The 25,192-nt window shown below is 48.0% G+C and overlaps 1 protein-coding gene across 2 annotated transcripts in view; it reads left to right on the forward strand.

Annotated features, from left to right (window-relative positions):
- Positions 1–25,192, forward strand: part of IRAK1 (interleukin 1 receptor associated kinase 1) — a 194,119-nt gene that overhangs the window by 117,229 nt on the left and 51,698 nt on the right. For both annotated transcript variants that reach the window (XM_069209461.1, XM_069209462.1), the window contains 3 exons: positions 11,698–11,762; positions 13,663–13,777; positions 16,896–17,011. In XM_069209461.1, the coding sequence (XP_069065562.1) occupies positions 11,698–11,762; positions 13,663–13,777; positions 16,896–17,011 (296 nt within the window). The remainder of the gene's footprint in view (positions 1–11,697; positions 11,763–13,662; positions 13,778–16,895; positions 17,012–25,192) is intronic.

Consider the following 25,192-nt stretch of genomic DNA (forward strand, 5'->3'; position numbering starts at 1 on the left):
TGTTTTGGTACGGCACTACTCTATCATGTTAACGCCATCCGTTCGCCTCGAAGGTGGGGAATAAATGGATCGAAACTGACGTTGTTGCACCTGCGTGGGCACTGCATGGCTTCAGTGACATAAATACAAAGCGAGTGCCCACTGGATCCACCGGATCCAGTCTGACACCTGGGATTATTCTACCGGTGAGGAATCTGCAGGTAGATAGATAGTATCCACCAGAAACTAACTTTTTCTTCCTGCCCAAAAGGGCAATGGAGTCCGTAAAGATGAGAGGGGCAAGGTACTTCATGGACTTCAAGGAAGACAGTGGGCTCAGACTAATTTTGGATCTTTGGTTCCTGAATGCGTTACCTAAAAAAAAAATAAAAAAAAAATTCAAGAAGCGGAGTCTGGTACAGGTCCTATCTTGGCGTTGGACCCAAGGGATTGGGCTTAATTTATGTGCCAGTCCAGCGGGCCCATAGGTGTTTACATTGTGGAGTGGGAACATTTTCAGTTCATCCACCTACCCCTCGCCCTACCTTCTCTCCCCCCTTCCGTCCTCCTTGGAAATCTCAGTTAATTAACTAAAATGGCATCTTTGCCTAGTGCAGAGGATTCCCATTGTAAGGGTGGGCCTGGATATAGGGGAGCTAAAATCCTTTGCTCCTCAGTGAGATCGTCCGTATATGATCCAGATGTTTCATGCTTGTTCCTGTGTTCTGGCAGTTGTGAGGCTTCTTTTTCTCCAGGCCTCATGCTTCCTGCTGGTTCGTCATGCCTGTTGCCATGAAGGCAGGCTCTTCTGCTGTATCGCGGACTAAAATGGGCTCCGCATTAGGGATGTTTCTCGCACAGTATATGCGTTTCAAACCAACAATGCAGGACCTTCAGTGGTGTCTGAAGATGCCAGCATGACTTGCGGACAGCCTTTTTCCTTACTACGCCAACAGCCGACGATGATGGATGCATCAAGTCTCGGTTTCGGGGTCCCCTAGTCATTTCCGAGATCAGTCTGGTTTCTATCTCCTGGAGTTATGCACCATTGGGCTGTCCCTCAAGGCCTCCTGTGTTCCTTCAAAGACAAGCCTGACGATGCCAGGACACACCACACTACTGCTAAATTATACTGCAACATGGAGAGCGGTGTGGGCTCTTGGTGATGTGCCAGTTAGTACTGCAGCTGTGGAGTTGGCAGGATCTTCAAGGGATTTCCTCGCTAGTCAGCCACCTGGTGGGCTCCCTGAGCACCAGAGCAGACATGCCAACCATGAGTGGCATCTGCAGATAGTTGAGGGATCTTCAGTCAGCGGGACACACCTACAGTAGAATGTTTGCTACCACCGACAACACTGAAAGTATCACCTTTTACCCCCTCTGGTATCCTTGGAATACATGTTTCGTCTCTTGTCAAACTCTGGTCCCCTTTGTGCATTTCTACCTCCACCGCTGTGCCCATGATTTCTAATTAAGGTTAGAAAGAACCGGGTTCAGACCATGTTAACAGCACTGAAATGGGTTTAGAGTATCTAATACTTACAACTACTAAGTCTATTTCTTCTACTCTGTCCTAAACTCTGTCTTTCTCTTTGAGAGGACGTAGTGTCCCAGAAAGAGGTAAGAGTCCTGGACCTGAGCCTGTACAACCTACACTTCCACGCCTAGCGACTCAGCAGCGACAGCTAAATGTTTGACTTGTCTACCAAGGTGGTTGATGTCACAAGTTGATCTCCTCTGGGTGTGGTGCCAGAACAATTCTGTTGCTGAGTCTGGTGCCTTACAAGCCAAACTGTCTGAATGTTTGTTTATACTTAAGCTAGCCCAGTAAGGTCTTATGATGAGCAAAGTGAAAAGTTATTTGTCTGCCCTTTGGCCTTTCTGTGAACTCAGGCTTGACATTTTCTCATGTTCATGCCCTTCAAGCTTATGCATAGCTGTTTTCCAAGACTCTTAACTCAAAAAACTGTCTTCCTCAGTTTAGTACCAACTTTCTTTTGGATAAATTAGTGCATAATCCTTGCCAAAGATTGTGACTCCTTTCCACGTTGGCTAGTCCATCACTCTAGCAGTGTTATTTGCACCACCTCACTCCTCAAAACACGAAGGGGCTTCATTGTAGTGACCCTAAGGGAATGCTAAGCTTTTACATAATTCAAACAAAGGGCCAACACGTTGATCATCAGCTCGTTGTGGGATATTGTGATACAAAGAAAGGGAAGGTGGTGCAGAAGGGGACTTTGAAATGGTTTGCATCAACTTCTGGTAAGCACTGGCCAAGAAGCAGCCCCCAGCAGGTAGGTGCCAAGGCTGCTAAATGGCATTGTCACATGGAGTTTGTCCTTGACCTCTCCCATTATGTTATGTGGACGTCGGTGCATACGTTCACTAAGCATTTCTACCTTGACAGCAAGATCCAGTGGGAAGCTAACTTCCCTTGCTTGGTTCTTCAGAGTTTTTGGTTTGAGGGCACTCACTAGACACTTTGTGTTTGAGAGGTACTTCTGTGGTATCATTCCAAAGGTGAGGTATCTGCAGGTAGAGGTGTCAATCAGAAGGACAAGTTACTTATCGTCAGTAAAGTTCTTTCTGGTCGATCCATTGTTTTCTCATCAACCCCTCTCCACAAACGTGTGTGGCTTGGCCTCTTCAAGGGCTATAAAGGTGCCAATAGCACGTTGTGTCTAACAGTTTGTTCTGTGCTTCATGTCTGAGGGCACATGAGAAAGATAGAATAAACTAACTTCAGCACCCAGGGATGGCACTTGTATGCCACTCTGCTTTGTCACATCTAGGGTGGAATGGAGTTGCAGTAAAGCCATGCGCCATGATCAACAAGCGTTCTCTTCCAGGGGATCCTCATCAATAGTCATAAGCACTGAATATTCTCTCCCACGTGTGGGACCCCAGAGCACATATTAAATAAATAAATACATATGTTTGATGGTGTGTGGCTGTAAATACAGATGCTTTGCATAAGTCTGCCATCTAGTGTTGGGCTTCGAGTGTTACAAGTTGCTTTTCTTTGAAGAATCTTTCATTGTCCCCAAAGCCAGACTTCACATGATACTACTACAACAGGCACCGGAAGACCAGTGGTCACAGTATTCCAACCGATTGGGCGACAAAGTAGTCATCACACAGGAAGCCAAACAGTCTCTCAAATGGGGGCTGCAGAAACAACACTAACTGATGGGAGTACCTTTCCACCCGGAACTACCTACACAGTCTCCAGTCACAGATGCGTCCCCCCAGGGTTGGGGAGCTCACATGGGCTCGCTCCAAGTTCAAGGCTTGTGATTGGACAAGGAACAGCGCTATCGTATAAATATGCTGGAGCTCAAGATGGTCCATCTAGCTCTGAAGTCTCTCTATCCATCCATACAGACAAGCTCCCTGCTAATTCAAACAGACAACACAACCACAACGCATTATCTAAACAAACAGGGAGGGACTCGTTCACGCCCCCTATCTCTGGAGGCACAAGTTATCTGGAAATTGTAACTAGCCAGAAATCTAACCATTTCAGCTGTTCACCTGAAAGGGTCCCTGAACGCTCAAGCTGACTCGAAGTCATACCTTCACAGAGGCTCATAACTGGGTTCTAAACAACAACGTCGTTCAAGATATTTTTCAGTAATGGGTTCAACTGCAAGTAGACCTTTTTGTGAACGTAACAAATAAAAAATACCCAGACTTCGCGTCCAGGTTTTACCAACCAAGAACAAAGGGGAATGCCCTTTTGATGAACTGGTCAGGACTTTTTCTGTATGCATTTCCCCCCATTCCTCTGATAGCCCCAGCATTGCCACGCCAGTGGTCGTACACAAATCTTCTCCATCTATCAGAGAGACCACACAGGAGGCTCCTGTGCAGACCGGATCGCCTCCACAAACTCAGAGGGAAGATCCCAGCGCCTTGAGACCCTCACAGGTGAGTAGCGCGCTCTACAAATTCTTTTGATTGACTCCACCCCAACCTTCCCTTACTGAGCTTGACATCATGGCTCCTGACTTCCTGCAATATGGTCACTTAGGTTTTTGCCAGGAGTGCATGAACATTCTCAAAGAGTCAAGACGTCCCTCTACTAGACACTCTTATTCCTTTAACTGAAAAAAGTTTCTACATGTGCTGCATAGAGAATGATTACCATCCAAGTCGGGCTCAAGAGGAGGTTATATTACCTTAACGTCTCCATTTAGCAAAATTGGAATTACAATTCTCCTCCATTGAGGTACACCTGGCAGTAATTACTGCCTGTAGGAAATACCTGTAGTTAAAGATTTACTTGAGGGTTTAAAGAAAGTGTTTCCCCCCAGTACGATCTCCCTCTCCTCCTTGGAAGTAAAACTTAGTACTTTCAAAAACGTATGGGTCTATCTTTTGAACCAGTACATCAGGCTTACTTACAACATCTGACGTGGAAAACCACTTTTCTATTAGCAATAACTTCGGCACGCGGAGTCAGTGAGATTCAATCTCTCTGAGCCAAAGAGCCTTACACTGTTTTTCACGCCAACAGGGTTGTATTACAGACTTATTCCAGTTTTCTACCTAATGTAATGTCTGACTTCCACATTAACCAAACAGTTTTATTCCCTAAGTTCTTTCCTAACCCATCCACACCGCCTGAAAGAACGTTAGAGACTCTAGATCTCAAATGAGTACTGAAATTAAAGATATTAGACAGTCTGATCATCTGTTTGTAAATTATGGTCCTATGAGGATGGACATACCCTCCTCTAAGCAAACCATCTCCAGATGGATGGATGGATGGATGGATGGTTGCTTGCGTTATGTTTACTTAACGGTTGGCCAAAAAGCAATTGCCTGCTAAGCCCAAAGCCCACTCTACATGAGCTGCAACAACGGCTCTACTGAATGCGCCCATCTCTGAAATCTGCAAAGCCGCTACTTGTAGATCGGTGCATACTTTCGCTAGACATTAGTGTCTAGATTCAGATACTATGGAAGACACTCAAGTACAGCAGGCCTCCTTAAGAAATGTATTTGGTTGATGAAATTATATAATGGTGTTCCCTGTTGATTTGTCCACAGGAGTGTGGGATGGGCTTGCTATTCGATTCAGTGCTTATGACTATTGATGAGGATCCCCTGGAAGCGAAGGTTAAGTTACTTACCTGTAACCCTAGTTTCCTTCCAAGGGAATCCTCATCATAGTCATAAGCACCCCGCCCTCCTCCCCGGACGAATCTTACATACAGCAGTTGGTACATGGCTGTGTCCTGTTCTGCATATCACCCTAAAAAAGTACTGACACCTAACTCTCACCTCTGGGGCATGATGGTATACTGGAGGTCGGGAGGTCTTAAAGTCACAGTGCCAGTTTTGCTTTTATTGTGTTCTAATGCAGCCTCTAGGCTAACAATGCCTGTTAATTTCCTTTTGATATATTTTTTTTTTTTGCTCCTCATTCTTTTCTTTTTCTTTTCTGTTTTGCAGAAATATTTGTGTCTGGGGATTTTTTATTATAGAAAAACTCAACGTACTTTAGCCATTTGTAGCCTTTAATATAGGCTGCATATATGTATGTAGGAAAGGTGTGTGTGTGTGTGTATATATATATATATATGTGTGTGTGTGTGTGTGTATGTATATATATATATATATATATATATATATATATATATATATATATATATATATATAATATCAAATTTGTTTTCTAAACTTCTAGGTATCATTTTCTATGCTCTGCGTATATATGGATTTAATATTAATGCTTATGACTTTGAGGATTCCCTTGGAAGAGAACTAGGGTTACAGGTAAGTAACTTAACCTTAGGGAGCATTGCTGGAGAATTCTGCAGATCCAGTCTGGCACTCGGGGATACTCTGGGGAGTAATCTGCGGTTACATAGATTATTTGCCAGAAGTAGAACTAATGACTTGTTCACTTGGTGCTTACGTTCTCGATGTGCTGGTGCCTTTTAAGCCTCTGTACAGTTGCTGTTTGGGGTTGTTGACCCTTAAGACGGTCTCCTTTGTGATTACTTCACATGTTGTGCCAGTGCATTATAGCTGCGGTCAGCGACGCCACCGTATCCCTCCTTCTTTCCTGGCAGGCTGGTGCTTCGGACCGAGCCATGCTTTCTCCTGAAGGTGGTGTCCTCTTTCTGTGTGGGGCCGTCCATCACATGAACCACTGTGTTCTCTCTCATGCTCCCAAAGGAGGAGAAGAGGCGTCATCGTTTGGGCCCCAAGAGAGTTCTTAGCTTTTATAATTATCGGGTTAATGAGCACCGGGTTGGATGACCTTCATTTTGGAGGCTTCGTGGTGCTAAGAAAGGAAGGGCAGGCTAGAAACAGACCTTATCCAGATGGCTTGTTCTTGGCTCTGTGTAAATGTCTGTCTTGGCCCAGAAACCTCCTAATGGTGATAGTGCTCATTGGACCAGATCCAACACCACCACTGCAGCCTTGCAAGGGCATTCAAGTGCTGGACGCCTGCAGTGCGGCTGGTTGGGTGTTCGTTCACACCTTCGCCAGGCAGTACACCCTTGATTCTACGGTCCGCAGGGATGGCCATTTTGCTCTCTTGGTCCTGAAGGATTTCTTGGTCCCCTCTGCAGACCTTCCACCTATCTGGAGGTGAAAGGTGAGGAATCTGCATTTCGAGTATTCATCAGAAGAACCTACGTATCTTCAGTACTGCTGTTTTTGGTGGGTAGTCTAACCACAGATTACTTGCCTCCCTCCTCCATGTTGTATAAAGCACACTGTTGCTTTTTTTTTTTTTAAACAGACTAATCTACGGCTGTGGATTATCACTTCCGGAGGCAACACAAGGTTGCTATAGAGTCTGATGGACCAACCAATAGTTGGAAAAAGTTATGAATCTAGAGTTGTGACTGGTGGAATTCAAAAAGCGAGGAATATGCAGTCAGATTATCTACTAAAAAGAGCATTACCTCATGTAGGTAATTTGATGCTCTGTGCTTATAGTATTTACACATAAGTGAAGAGGTGATAAGTGTGTACATACAAAATCGCAAATGACCGGGTAATCCGTTAAAAAGTGCAGTCCAACATAGGCAGCAAGAAAGTGCGTGTTGCCGAAATAGTCCTCCTTTTTGCATATGTCAACGATTCGACCCTTTGATAAATCTCCAGCTGATCAGCCGGATATAGTTGATTGTTATTGTTTGCACCATTGTTGCTCCTTGTTTTCTGCCAATTCGTAGCCCCTGCTGCCTTTCCCCACCATTTGATTTCCCACCCTTTTACCTGCCCTCCTCCCACTGCGCCCCACTCCCCTGTACCTACTTAATGGCGGTCACTGCGGGACCATGCCAAAGGCAAGCCCGTCTGCACCCGGACCGTACCCAGCACCAGGAGCCCTGTGCATCTGCAGCCCGCTGCTGGTACTCCTCCGACGAGATACAAAACCTCATGCCTAAAACTCTGATCACCAATTGCAGCATCTCCTCCCCTCGATCCACAGAAGCCCCCTTCCCCTATCACAACTGCTGCTTCGCCTGCAACATAGGAACCACTGCAATCTCCAACCAGCAGATTCCGATCCCTCTGCAAGCACGCCATGGAAATCTGGGACACCATGACCACCCTTGCCGATGTATTGTTCATCATGGAAACGTGGCTGACGCCCCCCCCGCATCTACAGCCGTCATTGCCACCGCAACACAGCCCTGGATACAAGATGATCCACCGTGACCCCCTGATAGACACGTCGGAGGCATTGCCATCATGCACAAGGACTTCCTCAACTGCACTGCCTCAGACGATGACACAACACCAACCATGGAACACCTCAACTTCTAAATCAAACCTGACGCGAAAACCACCATTAGGGACCCCTTGCCTACAGACCCCCCTGGCCTGTGCCACAGCTTTTGTAGCTCCATCCTGGACTTCATTGCCCCCCCCCCCCCCTTCCCCACTCCCCTGGCAATCGACTCAAACCAATACATCTTCCTGGAGGAGCCGAACTTCCACCTAGAAGACCCAAATGACACCAACTCCACCTCGTTCCTGGAAAGCATGAGCATCATTGGCCCCTCTGTTGGTCATCGCCCCCACGCACAGCGCAGGACACACACTAGACCCCATTTTCTCCACCAGCGACAGAGCCAAATTCTCCCACACCACTGAGATATCCTGGACCGACCACAACATTGTCCACTTCACCATCAACAGACAGCCTGAAGCCCTGGTGAGACCGCCTACCCTCCCACGCGGCAACTGGGGCAAAGTCACAGAAAACACCTGGATCACTGCCTTCAAGGAAACTCGACCCATCCCTGCAGACACCCTTGAACTCTGCATTCAAAACTTCTCCAACTGGCTCTCCTTATCTACCGACACCATCTCCCCTAACCTGAGAGCACCACCAGCAGCAAACCCACCTAGCAAGCCAGGTGGTTCACCCCAAAGCTTCCGACCCTCAAACGTCACTGCAAGACACTAGAGAGACACTGGTGCTCCAACAAGACCCCCGCCAACCTCGACTCCTTCAGGTCCGCCCTCAACATCTACCACCACCGACTCAGGGAGACTAAGAAAGAAGCGCTGACCACTCGCACTGAGGCAAGCACCAACCACACCAAAGAACTCTTCAGCACAGACAGAGAATTCCCCTGACCCCTCCGCCACTGAGAACACGATCAACCCCTCCGAAGCCCTTTGCGACACGCTATCGGACTACTTTCACCACCACACCTCCGACAAATACAGCAACTTCAACCCCCCCCAGTCCACCGACCTCCACCACCTCTGCACCCAAACCCACACTTCCTTCCCCCACCTGCTCACTGTTGGGAAGTGACCCTCAACTGAAGACACCATCTCAGTCATGTCTTCCATCCACTCTGGATCCCCTCATGTCCCTGCGTGCACTACATCCACAACCTAGGAAGAGAAGTAATAGGAGGCTTCCTCACAGAAATCCTCAACACCTCCATCTCCACAGCTACCGTCCCTGACGCCTGGAAGCACGCCAAGGTCAAGTTCCTCCTGAAGAAACCCCCAACAAACTCAAAAGCTGTCTCCCCATCTCCCACCTCCCTTTCCCCGCCAAAGTCATGGAAAATGGCATCAACCGCCCGCTCACGGGCTACCTCGATGACAACAACCTGCTCGGCCCATTCCAATCTGGCTTCCGGCCTAATTACAGCACTGATACCGCCCTTATCGCAGCAACCAACAACATCAGATGCCTCCTCAACACGGGGGAGGGCAGCTGCCCCCATCCTCCTCGACATACCGGCAGCCTTCAACATAGTCTCCCACCCACTTATCACCAGACTCCACCGCATTGACAACCCACTCAACTGGATCGCCGCCTTCCTCTCCAGCCGTACACAGAGGATCCACCTCCCACGCTTCATCTTCGCACCCTAAAACATCATCTGTGGCATACCTGAGGGCTCCTCCCTCAGCCCCACTCTCCAACTCCTACATGACACCACTGGCAGACATTGCTCGCACCCATGGACTCAGCATTGTCTCCTACGCTGATGAAACCCAGCTCATCTTATCCCTCACAAACTACGCCGCCACCACAGGCACAAACTTCCAAAACACCATGAACTACATCACCACCTGGACGAAGACCAACTGCCTCAAGCTCAATTTGGACAAAACGGATATCCTCGTCGTAAGCAACAAGCCCTCCCCGTGGGACGACAAGTGGTGGCCTGCCGCCCTTGGACCAACACCCACCCCCACCAGCTGCGCACGCAACCTCTGAATCATTCTGGACACCCAACTGACCATAAAGCAACAGATCAATGCTGTCGCCTCTGTATGCTTCCACATCCTCTGCATGCTCCGCAAGATCTTCTGATGGTGACTGTCTTCCTTGTTGAGATGGGGGATCCAAGACCCTCATCTCCAGCCGACTCGACTACGGAAACGCGATCTACACCAGAAACACAAAACAGCTCCTGAACCACCTCCAGACCATCCAGACAACGACGGAAAAATTCATTCTCGACCTCCACAGAAGAACCAGCATCACTCCTGACCTCATGGCTCTCCACTTGCTCCCCGTCAAGCAAAGATGCCTCTTCAGGCTCCTCACGCACACCTACTAGCCCTTCACAACTCTAGACCCGCGTACATCAACAACCGCCTCACATTCCACCGACCAGCCAGAGAACTCCACACAGCCACCCTCACCCAGGCCCATGTCCCTCGCGCCCAAATCCTGGAACGATCTCCCACTCCTCCTGCACACCTTCCCTTCTCTGAAGGACTTTAGAAAGCAGCTCAAGATGTGGTTCTTCGTCCACCATCGCCATCTGGCTGAGGCTCGCAGAAACCCACCAGCGCCTAGAGACACCCCTCCTCACGGCATGACAAATCGTGCTCTACAAGCCCCCCTGATTGATTGATTGATCAAATTATAGCTATAGAGCTCAACTTCTGGAATATTGACAGAGAATTGATAATCTAAACTATTTTAGATTGAGGTGATCTTTGTTTAACAGTGAGTATTAAAAAAAAAAAAAAGGGGTTATTGAGGTATTTCGCGATTAAATACCAATCACAACATGAAGCAGTAACTCCCTAGCCCCATTTGCAGGGAGGACTAATTCTACATAGCTGGTCATCTCATCACACTGATTCTACAGACATTTCACCATGTTCATTGGAGCTGGAGTTCGTGGGAGCACCTCATGCAGGGGTTCCCTTACACACAGGTACTTGCACCCTGCCCTCTGGGCTCGGAGGGCCTACCATAGGGGTGACTTATAGTGACCTGGTGCAGTGACCTGTAGTGAAAGGGTGCATGCACCTTTTGACGCAGGCTACAATGACAGGCCTGGAGACATAGTTTGCATGTGCTCCCATGGGTGGCATAATACATGCTGAAGCCTATTGGGAACTCCTGGTACCCCAATGCCCTTGGCACCTAGGTGCCATATACTAGGAACTTGTATTGGGGCACCAGTATGCCAATTGTGGGGTGTAAAAAGTTAGGGAGGACCACATTCAGAGGGAGAGGAGAGCACAATCACTTGGGTCCTGGTTAGCAGGATCCCAGTGAACACAGTCAAAACACACTGACATCAGGCAAAACGTGGGGGTAACCATTCCAAAAAGAGGGTTCTTACCTATACATATTGGAACAATAAACACCCTCCCAGGCATCCTTGAACAGAAGGTGACATCACTCAGAATTCCGAATCCAGAGCAGAGGAATTATTCTCACTGGAGCATCATTGTGAATCCAAATTCATAATGAAAGGATGAAACACCCTCCTAAACATCATTGAATATAAGCAAGCATCATTCTCAATCTATTATCCTTAGTGGAAGAACTAAATGTCTGCCAGTCGGGCCTCAGCAAACCAAAGGGTGCAGCGTTCTGGATCCCAGATCTAATGCGTTTGATTCATAGATGGCCTGTTGGGCTTTCCCCTGCTTTGGCGCAATAGTTTGTGACCTCTTCTGTTTCTAATACGAGAGCAGCCATGCCACTGTTGTTCACTGCTGTGGCAACCCTTAGGATTCCTACATAGAGCAGATATGTATTGTGCACAATCATTTGTTTACTTTGTACTAAGAGGTTTTTTAAATGTTATGAAAAAAGAATTAGAACACCAAATTGACTTTTAAACAAAACAAATGCGAGCTACTTCTGATTGAAAATAAATAAATATTGAAAGAATGAATCTACAACTGGCTTGTGTTGGTCTAAATAGAGGGTGTCTGTGTGTTGTTCTCATGCAGGACGCAGAGCTGGAGTGGAGCACTGTGAAGCAGAGCTTTCTCACGGAGGTTGAGAAACTATCTGGGTAAGTCTGGGGAGAAGATTCAAAAACCTTTGTGAAGCGTTGGGAGAACAGAGAAGAAATTGTGGGTAAAGCATGTGGTGAAAGCTGCAGCTGTCTGTGTGAGGCTTGGAGAGAAGGAGAAACCCGCAGAAAGCATGACCAGTATTGAGAGTCTGTGAGCAGGGCACAGGGAGAGGAGAGGAGAGGAAGCTAGTGGGTGAGGCATAGGAGTACAATGTGACACTCCCTGGTAAGGTGCTGAAAAGGGAGGGGAAACCTTGTAGGGGTGTCTGGGGAGAAAAGCACTCTGGAGTGAGGAAAAGGGAGCCACACACTAGACAAGACATTCATCCTGTAGGCATCCCCACCCTGATTTCCCCCCCCCACCCCCATGTCTTCACCACCCATCTCGCTTATTCTTCACCACTAGGGCTCCGCGGTGTTTCTTTCCTGGGTTCCACTATCCTCTCTAGAGTCGTGAGCAGCGGAGGCGGAGTGTGTGGGTGCTAATGTGGGACCCAGTTATAGGTTTATCTGAGCCATACTAGACTTGAAGCCGAGCAGCCTTCCCATCTCTCGTGTCCGCACTCGACTCACAGACCCCGATCGCGCAAAGGGTGGTGTATGGCAGTTACATGGTGTGTGGCAGGGAATTAACTTATTCCATGGTGGAAAACACGTTTAGTAATAGTGTGCCTTGATAACCCTGCAGTAGCACAGCTGTGGAGGTGGTATGTGCTGGTTACATATCTTGCTGCCTTATACAGGGCACCCCAAATATTAGGTAAAAGGGGTGGATGATCCCTGCTCCTGTATCAGTAAGTTGAGCACCTGCTGCATCTCACCCTGGAAGTGTGAATAAACGTTTCAAACCGCATTACCTCCTAGCCTGGACTCCTATGTGCTTTGGTGGAAAGAGAGAGGAACTTGGAGTCACAGACCTTACATGTGGTCAAGCCCAGTCACTGCCCCAAACAATGTGCCAGGCCCACTGGAAGTGTGTGCCACACTGCTGGGCACAGATGAGAAAGGCGAGGGGGGCAGCCCCCGTCTCATCATGGTGGCCTCTGCACAGCCCTGCTCCCACTGCCTGTCTCCAGTCTCTGCTGCCTTCTCCAGCGGCTGCAGACCTCATTGACCTTCACTTCAGTAATGCACAGTGTGCGCTGCAGGGATAGCGGAGTAATTGGCAGCATCGTCGACGGAGTCACTCGTTTGTGACTACCAGAATGGCACATTGATGGCGTGTTCTGAGCGGCCACGGGCACCACCCCATCCCACTGAGCAGGAACTCATTAGGTCATCTGCCTACAGTGAAGGAACATTTTGGAGATGGCAGAGATCCCACTCGCCCAGGATACTAGAAGTGTGTTAAGTGGTCTCAGAAGCCCACCCCCCTTCCAGTAACTCACCAACTCTTTCCCTTCCCCCGTGCGTTCTCCGTTGCCTGGCATGCTTGCGCTGAAGCGATACTGCATACGTACCAAGTTGTCCCAGTGACCACCTTGGTGCCATGTGGACATCAGTTGTTAATAATGCCATTTCTGTTGCAGCCACAGTGACACCGGGGGAAGCCAGAACATCCCTGATCCTTTTTGAGCTTATAAACAATATGACCCTTCTATGACGTACCTGCAGTTTAGTTGTACATCATAATAGCAGAGGTACGGTAGCACGACATGGTCTGCACCTTCTTCAATCGTCTTTGCTTAATGGGCAAGTCGCTGATTCAGATTTAGACATCAGCAGCTCAGCCTGATGAATTGTGCACCAGTCCACTGGCTTGTGAGAGCACGTGTCATTTAAGGACCAAGAGGAATATGTGGCACATTCTAGGCGCGGTTAGTATTGGAGCCAACGTGGAGGTGAGGCTGATCTGTCCTTGTCCTCGTCTCACCTTATTCCCCTTCTGGTCTTTCAGGCTCCGACACCCCAACATCATCGACCTGGCAGGGTACTGTGTGGAGAATGACGTCTACTGCCTCGTGTACATCTTCCTGCCCAGTGGCTCCTTGGAGGACAGGCTTCACTGCCAGGTAGGTGTCTGCATGTTTGTGCATGATGATCTCTTGATTTTAGTCCAGACAAGGGAAACCCGTCTCATTACTTGCGATATGTGCATATGTACGGAAAGACGTAGATTGTCAATACATCAATTTTCATTTATTTACGGCTGTCACTCCTTTTTTCAGTGCTCTGCTTTACCTTTGCCTTGCATTTACACACATGAAGAGGTTTTGTCGAAGCGCTACCAGAGATGTTACTCTCGTGTAATACAGTTCAACCACAATAGGCAAGGATATGGAATCTGCAGGGGAGTCCTCTGTGCTTTCCTTTGGGACACTTGTTGAGTGGTTGCTCCCATCCCAGCAGAGAGTTCATCTAGAGTGTCCCATGCAGCCGAATGAAACTTGGACTTTGATAGTACTCTTGAGTGGGACGCCACCCAGTGTCACAGCGGATGCATTCGCGAGCCGCTGCAGCATCACCCTTGGAAGTCACCCACTGGGTCCTAAAAGAACAGATGACTCTGATGTCACTTCTGCCTACATTTCCAGCTGCCAGCAGATAGGAAAGAAAGCATAGCCAGGAAGATAATGCACTGAATGAAAAGTTAGCAAAGAATCAGGCGTCCGCGGAAGTGAAGACAGGAGGGCAGGGGGTAATCTGCCGGAACACAGGGCATTCTCCAAAAAAGGGCAGAGCTGCGGCTGCCACCTTCTTCCTTGCAGAGGCTTAGTTTGTAAACCACTGGTGCCACCGTAAGATGGAAAGATGCTGAGTGTGGTGTTGGATTGGTGTGAGCTTCCACGTGGAGTGCTGCAGACATTGAAGGAGCTCAGCCATATCTCCACATCCCTGAAGCAAAGCCTAACCAGAGTTCATTGGAAGGACGTCTCTCCTGGGCTTAAGTTTTTCTACAACTGTTTCAGTGGGGCTTGTCATATTTTTTAATTTTAATTTTGCACTTTCCATATATTTTTTTTAATGAATATATGGATGAAATAAAAACAAACTGTTAAAAAATCGTGAAATACACAGCGCTAGAAGAACATCCCTGCAGGAGATGGCGCCAGGAGAAGGAATAACGTTTTGTCAAAGTATTGGGGGATTGGGTGGATAAGCTCTGTTCGAGAATGGAAGCCCAGTTCCTTGTTGAGCACGGATACTCGCCAAGGATTGGTGGGATAGAAATGAAGTTCAGGTTTGGAGGGTTGGGGAATGTGATGAGAGAGAAAAGGAAGTGGAGAAGGCGTTTCATAACCCAAGACACCAGCGTTTGCGAAAGGCAAGTAGCAAGACTTTACAAGGTAGACAAGTTGTTGAGTTGCTGTTGCATGGTTCGACAATGTAAGCAGGTGGATTTGTGATGTTTGTATGCTTCAGTGGACTGAAAGGCACAGCCACAATTATGACCTTAAATCACGCTTGTCTTAGTCGGGTATCTGTTACTTCTAATTTGCTGTCGCCTCCTCAGGGAAGCGTCCGAGGGCGATTGCCATTGGTTTATTTCCTTGCAGGTCAGACTTTGTCAGAGTTGGCTACATAGTTCTTTTGTGAGCATTGTGATGTGATCTAGATAAGAGCAGATATTCTATTGGTCTTGCTGTTGATGGCTTTGGCGTGAGCAGTCTGAGCACCTAGCGTGGCATCTCCTGGCCGACGGTGCTGTCCCAAGTAAGTTGTTGCTGCGTAGCTTTTGTGGGAGACCTGTCCTTTGTGAGGGAGCCCAGCAGTCTGTGCGCTGAATCTAAAGATTGCTAGCCAGTACTGTTTCAGGGGTGCTGGTGTCGACTCGAAGAGTGTTTTGGATAAGATGACTTGACGTGACGGGAGGTATCTTTGGCATTAGCAGGAAAGTCTTCAGGAGTGCCTGCTTTGTCTTTTTTTCTGATGGAGTTTGAGGAAGACCTGGATTTCCTGGTTCCAGATGGCCTTAGTGTGCCTTTTGGGGGTACCTGATAAAGTTGTGCCTCTGGCAACAGGTCCACATGCAGGGACCCGGGAGTGCCTCCCCAACATTTGCTTTTGTCCACTTTGCATAACAGTTAGAGCTGGAGTGCAGCAGCATTACTGCGACCTCAGTAAAAACATGTCATTTGGGCGGAGACTTAGAACCATGTAAAGTACTGAAAAACTCCCCGTTGCTAGTGTCTGTGGTACACCGAGGAAGGGGTCTGATGCTGTCGTCGTCTTCTGGCGAAGATACCTATGGAAAGCTCCACTCCGGTGCTGCCCAGTATCCACCTTAAAATATCAACAAAGTTCTGGGTCCAGTCTGCAGTCTGCAGTCTGACAATACTTTATTGAAGAGGTTCACCTGGGCAGAGGTATCCCTTAGGAATGCAATTTGCAGATGGTTAGAAACTGCACAAACCACTATCTCTGCTGATTAATTTTGCTGATCCTAGCAGAACAACATTGGTGTTGACAGTAAAGTCATCAACAATCTCATTCCAAAGCTCTGGGTCTGTCGATGCATGTGCATGACATTAGATTTATAGGATGTAGTGCGAGTGCCACAAGGATTGGTTACTCCCCGGACTCCTATGGAAACTATGAAGAAAAATCAAAATAGGGGTGTGAGGAGGTGGGCTCAAGCGTGCATCCCATCATGCATGCATCAGCGATTCCACTCATGCGTGCATCGGCAATTCCACTCAAGTGTGCTTCGCATCACACAGCCACTGGTAATTCCACTCAAGCGTGCATCCCACCATGCATGCATCGGCAATTCCACTCAAGCGTGCATCTCATCACACAGCCATTTGCAATTCCACTCGAGCATGCATCCCATCATGCGTGCATCAGCAGTTCCACTCAAGCGTGCTTCGCATCACACAGCCATTGGCAATTCCACTCAAGCGTGCTTTCATCATCATACATTGGTAATTCCACTCAAGCGTGCTTCCCATCACACAGCCATTGGTAATTCCACTCAAGCGTGCTTCCCATCACACAGCCATTGGTAATTCCACTAAAGAGTGCTTCCCATCATGCATGCATTGGTAATTCCTTTCAAGTGTGCTTTCCATCATGCTTGCATTGGTATTTCCTCTCAAGCGTGCTTTCCATCAAGCATGCATTGGTATTTCCACTCAAGCGTGCTTTGCATCATGCATGGTAAACATCTCTATCCATGTCTCATTGCAGGGCCGTGTTAAACCGCTTTCCTGGAGTCAGCGGCTGGCCATCATGCTGGGAGTAGCCCGTGCCATCCAGTTTCTGCACTTGAACCAGCCAAGCCTGATCCACGGGGATGTGAAGAGGTAAGAGTCCTGAGGGCTTCTACGAAGGGAGGGAACACTCAGATCATGTAACGTGCAAACGTATTGGCTTTTTCACATGTGTGTTAGTAAGTTGCACTGATCCAAACAGCTTGTGTCAAGCAAGCAATGTTACCAGTGAGTGTTCTATGTTGTGCCCTGCTTTTAGAAGTCTACCTTCATTCTTCACTGTGTAAGAACTAAAAGTGGTTGATGTTCTGTCACACCCAGCCTTGCACTCACAAGTCTTACCAACACTATGTAGAGATAAGAAGGCATGGTGCCCAAAATATCACTGGCTGGTTCATATTGAGTTTGCACATTTCTTGCAGGGCAAGCTGGCAGATTTCTTTGTCCTTTCCAGATGTAAAAATCAAGGGTTAGTGCTTGATTTGAAGGATAAAACAAGTAATGAGGAGAGGGGAGTAGTTTTATTTAGGAATTTGCCTCTGCCCTCCTGAATGGCGAGGTTACTGAACACCAAGTACACCTTGTTTTGGTGCAGTCTCACTCATCCATCACCCTACATTCCTGTCTCTGTCTCGCTCTTGCAGCTCCTTTTTTACCCTTTTTTAGGCCGAGCTTACAGGTAGCTTTTAGTATTCTGTTGTCGAGACTTACTCTGGACAATATTGAACCTTACAGTGCATTGTGCCTGTTCATGACCTACCATTCGTCAGCCTGCTGATCAGTCTCATGTGCTCGCTTATTATTCAGCAGCTTTCCTTCCTCTTCTTGTGTGTGCCCCTCCCTAGACCTGAAGTTCTGTACCATCCCGTTTACTGGATTATTTGTATCCTTCCACTGTTTACATTCTGGGAACTTCTTGTTTCTTTTTCATTTATTTGTGCTGCTCCCCAGTCATATTTCCCTCCACGCTCTTCAAAGCTCGACCATTGTTTCCCCCACCTGTCCTTATTTTTTTATTTATTTTTAACTCACCCCACCCCCAAAAACGTCTCTGTTGCTTCCCAGTACTCCCTGCCCCTGCTCCAAGGTTGACTTCTGTACTCGGGGTCTCCTTTGCTCCCCCCCTCCAATCTCTCTACACCCCTGAGCGTCATGTTAATTTTTTGTTTTTTTGGTTGGCATGCTCGGCAGCTAAAATGTAAAACTATGCTGCTCTTTTCTGTTTAATCTGTTTTTGTGCATATTGTTTCTTTTACTTGAATATTTAGTTTCATGTCCACCATCTTGGAACTGTAGAGTAAACATACAAAATAGAAAAATAATTGCTGTTGCTTTAGCACAAATAGCTGAGCATGTGCAGTGACATGCGCATGTATGCAGGCGGACACTTTTTTGTTTGTTTTTGCCACTGCTGTTCTGCAGGGGTAAACAAACCTTTATTTTCTTTTCCTTTTTCCGACGCGGAGCAGTAGTGGCAAAAAGCATTGGCAAGCCCTTAGGAAGGTGATATCTATTGGCTCTCTCAAGGACTGTGCATTTTGTCACTGTTTTCCTGCATTCCTCTTCCTCCTCTTTTCTCCCTTTTCAGACTTTCCCTGTCTTGCTTAAGTTTAAAGTCTGAAAAATAAGTCCTGAACCCCATAAATGGGTGGCAGTTCACACCACCTGCAGGATCCTGCATATAGGAAGGACTTCCAGCGCTGCAGGATGACACTGGTGGCAAGGATTTGCTGCACCGGCTGTTTGGGGGTGCATATCTAACTATGCATGCACAGCTGCATGAGGATGCTCATCTGTAACCCTAACTGCACAGCTGCGTGGGGATGCTCATCTGTAACCCTAACTGCACAGCTGCGTGGGGATGCTCATCTGTAACCCTAACTGCACAGCTGCGTGGGGATGCTCATCTGTAACCCTAACTGCACAGCTGCGTGGGGATGCTCATCTGTAACCCTAACTGCACAGCTGCGTGGGGATGCTCATCTGTAACCCTATCTGCACAGCTGCATGAGGATGCTCATCTGTAACCCTAACTGCACAGCTGCGTGAGGATGCTTATCTGTAACCCCATCTGCACAGCTGCGTGAGGATGCTCATCCTTAACCCTAACTGCACAGCTGCGTGGGGATGCTCATCTGGAACCCTAACTGCACAGCTGCGTGAGGATGCTAATGTGTAACCCTAACTGCACAGCTGCGTGGGGATGTTCATCTGTAACCCCATCTGCACAGCTGCATGGTAATCCTATCTTCATAGCTGCATGAGGATGCTCATCTGTAACCCTAACTGCACAGCTGCGTGGGGATGTTCATCTGTAACCCTAACTGCACAGCTGCGTGGGGATGCTTATCTGTAACCCCATCTGCACAGCTGCGTGAGGATGCTTATCTGTAACCCCATCTGCACAGCTGCGTGAGGATGCTTATCTGTAACCCCATCTGCACAGCTGTGTGAGGATGCTCATCCTTAACCCTAACTGCACAGCTGCGTGGGGATGTTCATCTGTAACCCTACCTGCACAGCTGCATGGTAATCCTATCTTCATAGCTGCATGAGGATGCTCATCTGTAACCCTAACTGCACAGCTGCGTGGGGATGCTCATCTGTAACCCTATCTGCACAGCTGCGTGAGGATGCTTATCTGTAACCCCATCTGCACAGCTGCGTGAGGATGCTCATCCTTAACCCTAACTGCACAGCTGCGTGGGGATGTTCATCTGTAACCCCATCTGCACAGCTGCATGGTAATCCTATCTTCATAGCTGCATGAGGATGCTCATCTGTAACCCTATCTGCACAGCTGCATGAGGGTGCTCCTTTCTAACCACACCTGCGTGAGGATGCTAATGTGTAACCCTAACTGCACAGCTGCGTGGGGATGCTCATCTGTAACCCTAACTGCACAGCTGCGTGGGGATGCTCATCTGTAACCCCATCTGCACAGCTGCGTGAGGATGCTCATCTGTAACCCTATCTGCACACCTGCGTGAGGATGCTAATGTGTAACCCTAACTGCACACCTGCGTGGGGATGCTCATGTGTAACCCTAACTGCACAGCTGCGTGGGGATGCTTATCTGTAACCCCATCTGCACAGCTGCGTGAGGATGCTCATCTGTAACCCCATCTGCACAGCTGCGTGAGGATGCTCATCCTTAACCCTAACTGCACAGCTGCATGAGGATGCTCATCTGTAACCCTATCTGCACAGCTGCGTGAGGATGCTCATCTGTAACCCTATCTGCACAGCTGCATGAGGATGCTAATGTGTAACCCTAACTGCACAGCTGCGTGGGGATGCTCATCTGGAACCCAACCTGCACAGCTGCATGAGGATGCTTATCTGTAACCCCATCTGCACAGCTGCGTGAGGATGCTCATCTGTAACCCTAACTGCACAGCTGCGTGGGGATGCTCATCTGTAACCCCATCTGCACAGCTGCGTGAGGATGCTCATCCTTAACCCTAAGTGCACAGCTGCGTGGGGAAGTTCATCTGTAACCCTATCTGCACAGCTGCATGAGGATGCTCATCTGTAACCCTATCTGCACAGCTGCATGAGGATGCTCATCTGTAACCCTATCTGCACAGCTGCATGAGGATGCTAATGTGTAACCCTAACTGCACAGCTGCGTGGGGATGCTCATCTGGAACCCTAACTGCACAGCTGCGTGAGGATGCTAATGTGTAACCCTAACTGCACAGCTGCGTGGGGATGTTCATCTGTAACCCTATCTGCACAGCTGCATGAGGATGTTCATCTGTAACCATATCTGCACAGCTGCATGGTAATCCTATCTTCATAGCTGCATGAGGATGCTCATCTGTAACCCTATCTGCACAGCTGCATGAGGGTGCTCCTCTCTAACCACACCTGCACACCTGCGTGAGGATGCTCATCTGTAACCCTAACTGCACACCTGCGTGGGGATGCTCATCTGTAACCCTAACTGCACAGCTGCGTGGGGATGCTCATCTGTAACCCTATCTGCACAGCTGCGTGGGGATGCTCATCTGTAACCCTATCTGCACACCTGCGTGAGGATGCTCATCTGTAACCCTAACTGCACAGCTGCGTGTGGATGCTCGTCTGTAACCCTAACTGCACAGCTGTGTGGGGATGCTCATCTGTAACCCTATCTGCACACCTGCGTGGGGATGCTAATGTGTAACCCTAGCTGCACAGCTGCGTGAGGATGCTCATCCTTAACCCTAGCTGCACACCTGCGTGGGGATGTTCATCTGTAACCCAACCTGCACTGCTGCGTGGGGATGTTCATCTGTAACCCAACCTGCACTGCTGCGTGGGGATGTTCATCTGTAACCCTATCTGCACAGCTGTGTGGGGATGCTCATCTGTAACCCTAACTGCACAGCTGCATGAGGATGCTCATCTGTAATCCCAACTGCACAGCTGCGTGAGGATGCTCCTCTGTAATCCTAACTGTACATCTGCGTGGGGATGCTCATCTGTAACCCTACCTGCACAGCTGCGTGGGGATGCTCACCTGTAACCCTAACTGCACAGCTAACTGCACAGCTGCGTGGGGATGCTTATCTGTAACCCTAGCTGCATGGTAACCCTATCTGCATAGCTGCATGAGGATGCTCATCTGTAACCCTATCTGCACAGCTGCGTGGTAACCCTATCTGCACACCTGCATGAGGATGCTGATCTGTAACCCCATCTGCACAGCTGCATGAGGATGCTCATCTGTAACCCTATCTGCACAGCTGCGTGGTAACCCTATCTGCACACCTGCATGAGGATGCTCATCTGTAACCCCATCTGCACAGCTGCGTGGGGATGCTCATCTGTAACCCTATGTGCACAGTTGCATGAGGAGGTTCATCTGTAACCCTATCTGCACAGCTGCATGAGGATGCTCATCTGTAACCCTATCTGCACAGCTGCATGACAGTGCACATCTGTAACCCTATCTGCACAGCTGCATGAGGATGCTCATCTGTAACCCTAAATGCACAGCTGCATGAGGATGCTCAGCTGTAACCCTATCTGTACAGCTGCATGACAGTGCACATCTGTAACCCTGCCTGCACAGCTGCACGAGAAAGCGAATGTGTAACCCTGCCTCCACAGTTGTTTGGGAGTGCATATCTGTAACCATGCAAGCACAGCTGCTTCGGGATGCTCATCTGAAACCTTGGCTTAGGAGCTGCATGAATAGGACCATAGACATCTCGTCCTTACGCCTCCTATCATCTGTCAAACACACAAAGTGCCCAACACAGTCAGTGATCTCCCTTTTGATTGGGTGAGTGGTTACCCTCATGTTCGTCAGGTGAAGGCCGGAGCTGGGTTGACTCTGTGTCTAACCAGTGTCCTTACTAAGCCACACCACCTAGCCAGGTAGTCTGATTTTTCTTTCTTTTTATGAGTACCAAGCTTTAAGATTACCAAGATTAGGATGTCTCACTTGTGCAGCTGATTACATATGTTAATGTACTGTGTGCAATGCTTTTCTTTTGTTTGTTCTATGTGCCTACAAAAAAGATAATAAATCCAGTTTACAAAATGGCAATACTAACACCAGTCTAGGCCAGGTAGCCCCTTTGGGCAAGTCTAGGCAGTCCCCCAGGCCCTCACCACATCCACGGCACCCACTGATGAGGAGCAAAACATTTAAGTTTGCAGCCACACTAGGAATCTCTTCCCTTCCTTCTCCAAGGGCGAAGGGCCAAGCACCTCGGTTATGGGTGGACTTTAAAACCAGGAGACAATGGCCTATCATGGCAAGCTCGTCGTTTGCATTGTTGTGGTTTTACGTTACTCATACACTCTCTTTTGTGGGGTCAGTTGTCCTTAGGACACATTCCACTCCATTGCAGCCTGCAATCCCACTAAGCTTGCTGTGTCCTGCCCTGGCTCAGGCTCTTAGACTTCCCAAGAGGGCCTGTTGTATAGCTATTTTAGCCATAGTTTTATACTTGCTATTTGAGCTAACTAGACCTGCAGCTGTGCACCTTAGCCCAGTTATATTTTATTAAGCAAGCCGCATTTGCAGTGATTGTTTTATTTACCTCTACCTAGTTGTTCTTGTCGCCTAGGACAGCACTACATTCTTAGCAAACACATTTCTTTCACTCTGTGCTTTCCTCAAGGCTGCAGTAAGATAGGATTGCCGGCAAACGCTGTACACTTTCTCCAATATTCACAGAAACATACACACTCTTACGTAGGGGTCTTTCTTAGAACATTAGTTTGTTTTATTCTAAAAACAGTTCCTTGGCCGTACACGTTAGAGGGAGATTCCAGCCAGATGACCACTGATTGCCTCGCCACAGCTGTTGGCTTAGAATGCCGAATCCCTGGCCCCCATGGGAACGGTATCTTCTGAGACTACAGGCCACTTGTTCAGGTATGAGGGATTGTCTTCCCAGGGGGAAACCTGACGGGTGAATAAAGGTTAACACTCTGTGCTCTAACATAGCATAGGTAGGAGATAGATATACACATATCTATATAACTATTAGCGGCAGTATGGTAGGATTATTTTTGTGTTTTACTCTCCTTGCTACAATTTTACTTCTATTGTGCTTTATCATCCTAGTTCTTGCAATACATGGGTTATTATCTATAATGCAGTTACTTCAATACACCTTATTGAACTATAGTCTGCGTCTGTTGTCTTTGCGTGTGTGAGGCCAAGGATGACATCTGACCGACCACGATTCCCCTGAGGAGTCATGTATGTCATGCGCCCAGTTGCCATAATCGTCCCTGCTGTAGGGCGGAGATGACGTGCTGCTAGTTAGCCGGAAAACCCAGATGAGGCCGACGGGTGTCACATGGTGTGGGAGTAGACTCATAATGGGAACCTACGCGACAGATCAGTGTTGGGTCAATGGAGCTCAGGGCGCATTCCACTCCATTGCAGCCTGCAATCTCACTAACCTTGCGGTGTCCTGCTCAGGCTCTGTCTATCCAGAAGGGGCAGTGTGGGGTCAGTGGACCTCACATTCCACTCCATTGTAACCTGCAATCCCACTAACCTTGCTCTGTCCTGGAAAGGCACTAGCCATCCTGAATGAGTTTATTTCAATTAAAAATATTAAGAAGTAAACTGCACAAATTACTGTTTAGCACAAACCAAATAGTTCTCAAAAGGAAATGGGTTTAAAAAATGTAAAAGAAAGCAATAACACACATGATCTAAAAAAAATAAAATGGGTTAGCGTATCAGTGACAAGCGGATTAGGATGATAGTTTATTAAAGGAAGGTTGCAGGGTGTGAGTAGATGCACGTCAAAAATGGAAATTAAGAAACTGTGCAGAGGCATGGGACAGGGCGAGACCTGTTTGAGGTATGGACAGTGGAATGAGGGACATTGAAATTACAATAACAATGTCAGTACAAACAGCATCTTCAACCAATTCACATTCAGAACTTTTGCTTCTTAAGTTGTTTCCCAACCTGAAGTATTAGTTGAGATTCAGTCTGCAGTATCATGTCATCTTCCATCTCAACCTTGGCTGAACTCAGTGCATCATTGTACCCAGGTATATCATGTGCCTGGAGAGAGAGATGTTCTAACTGGGTTCACTACACGCACAGCCGGTGCCTGCTTCTAAAACCTGCCCTCCCAGAATCAGACCCCAGTATTGCCTCCACCTGCCCTGTGAGCCATCCGTAAACCAAAGTGGCATGGGCGTCCTTCTCAGAAGCAGCTTGGGCCTTGTAAGGTCTCCGTGCTCATTTGTATGGCCTGATTCCTCTTGCTGCTAATGGCTGCAGTGATGCCCAAGCCTGAGCGTCTCTTGCATTCAGGCTTTCCGATGCTTCCGTAAACCAACTGTACGTGAACGCGAGCGCTTTAGCGGAATCGAGTGCCTGTTGCAGAGACACAGATAATGACTTATATGGGGCTTCAGCAGTTTGTAAGCTCTGAAAGTAATAGACTTTTAATAGTACTTAACCTGCTTATTAAGCAGGTATTTTAAAGCGCCCAGGAGTCGTATGTAGAATTGTGGAGTTTGGGGGGGTCATATTATTACGTGAAGGTGCGTGAGACCTGCACGAGTTACTCCGATGTTGCCCAGCCGTGGTGAGCAGTCAGTCTCATCTGTCGCTGGGATGTGCATGGTCACTGGAAGATTAGTCTCTGGCTCACTTCCCTTCACCTTGCCTTGGTTTCCTCCATTTATCATTGGGGCACAGTGCACTTCATTCTAAATTGCATTAAAACCTAAGGCATTAGTGTTGTTAAGGTAACAATCTCTGTTGTAAAGTATGCATTAAAATAGTTTGATTTG

Source organism: Pleurodeles waltl, chromosome 10, assembly GCF_031143425.1.
Source record: "Pleurodeles waltl isolate 20211129_DDA chromosome 10, aPleWal1.hap1.20221129, whole genome shotgun sequence".
In the NCBI taxonomy this organism is placed as follows: domain Eukaryota; kingdom Metazoa; phylum Chordata; class Amphibia; order Caudata; family Salamandridae; genus Pleurodeles; species Pleurodeles waltl.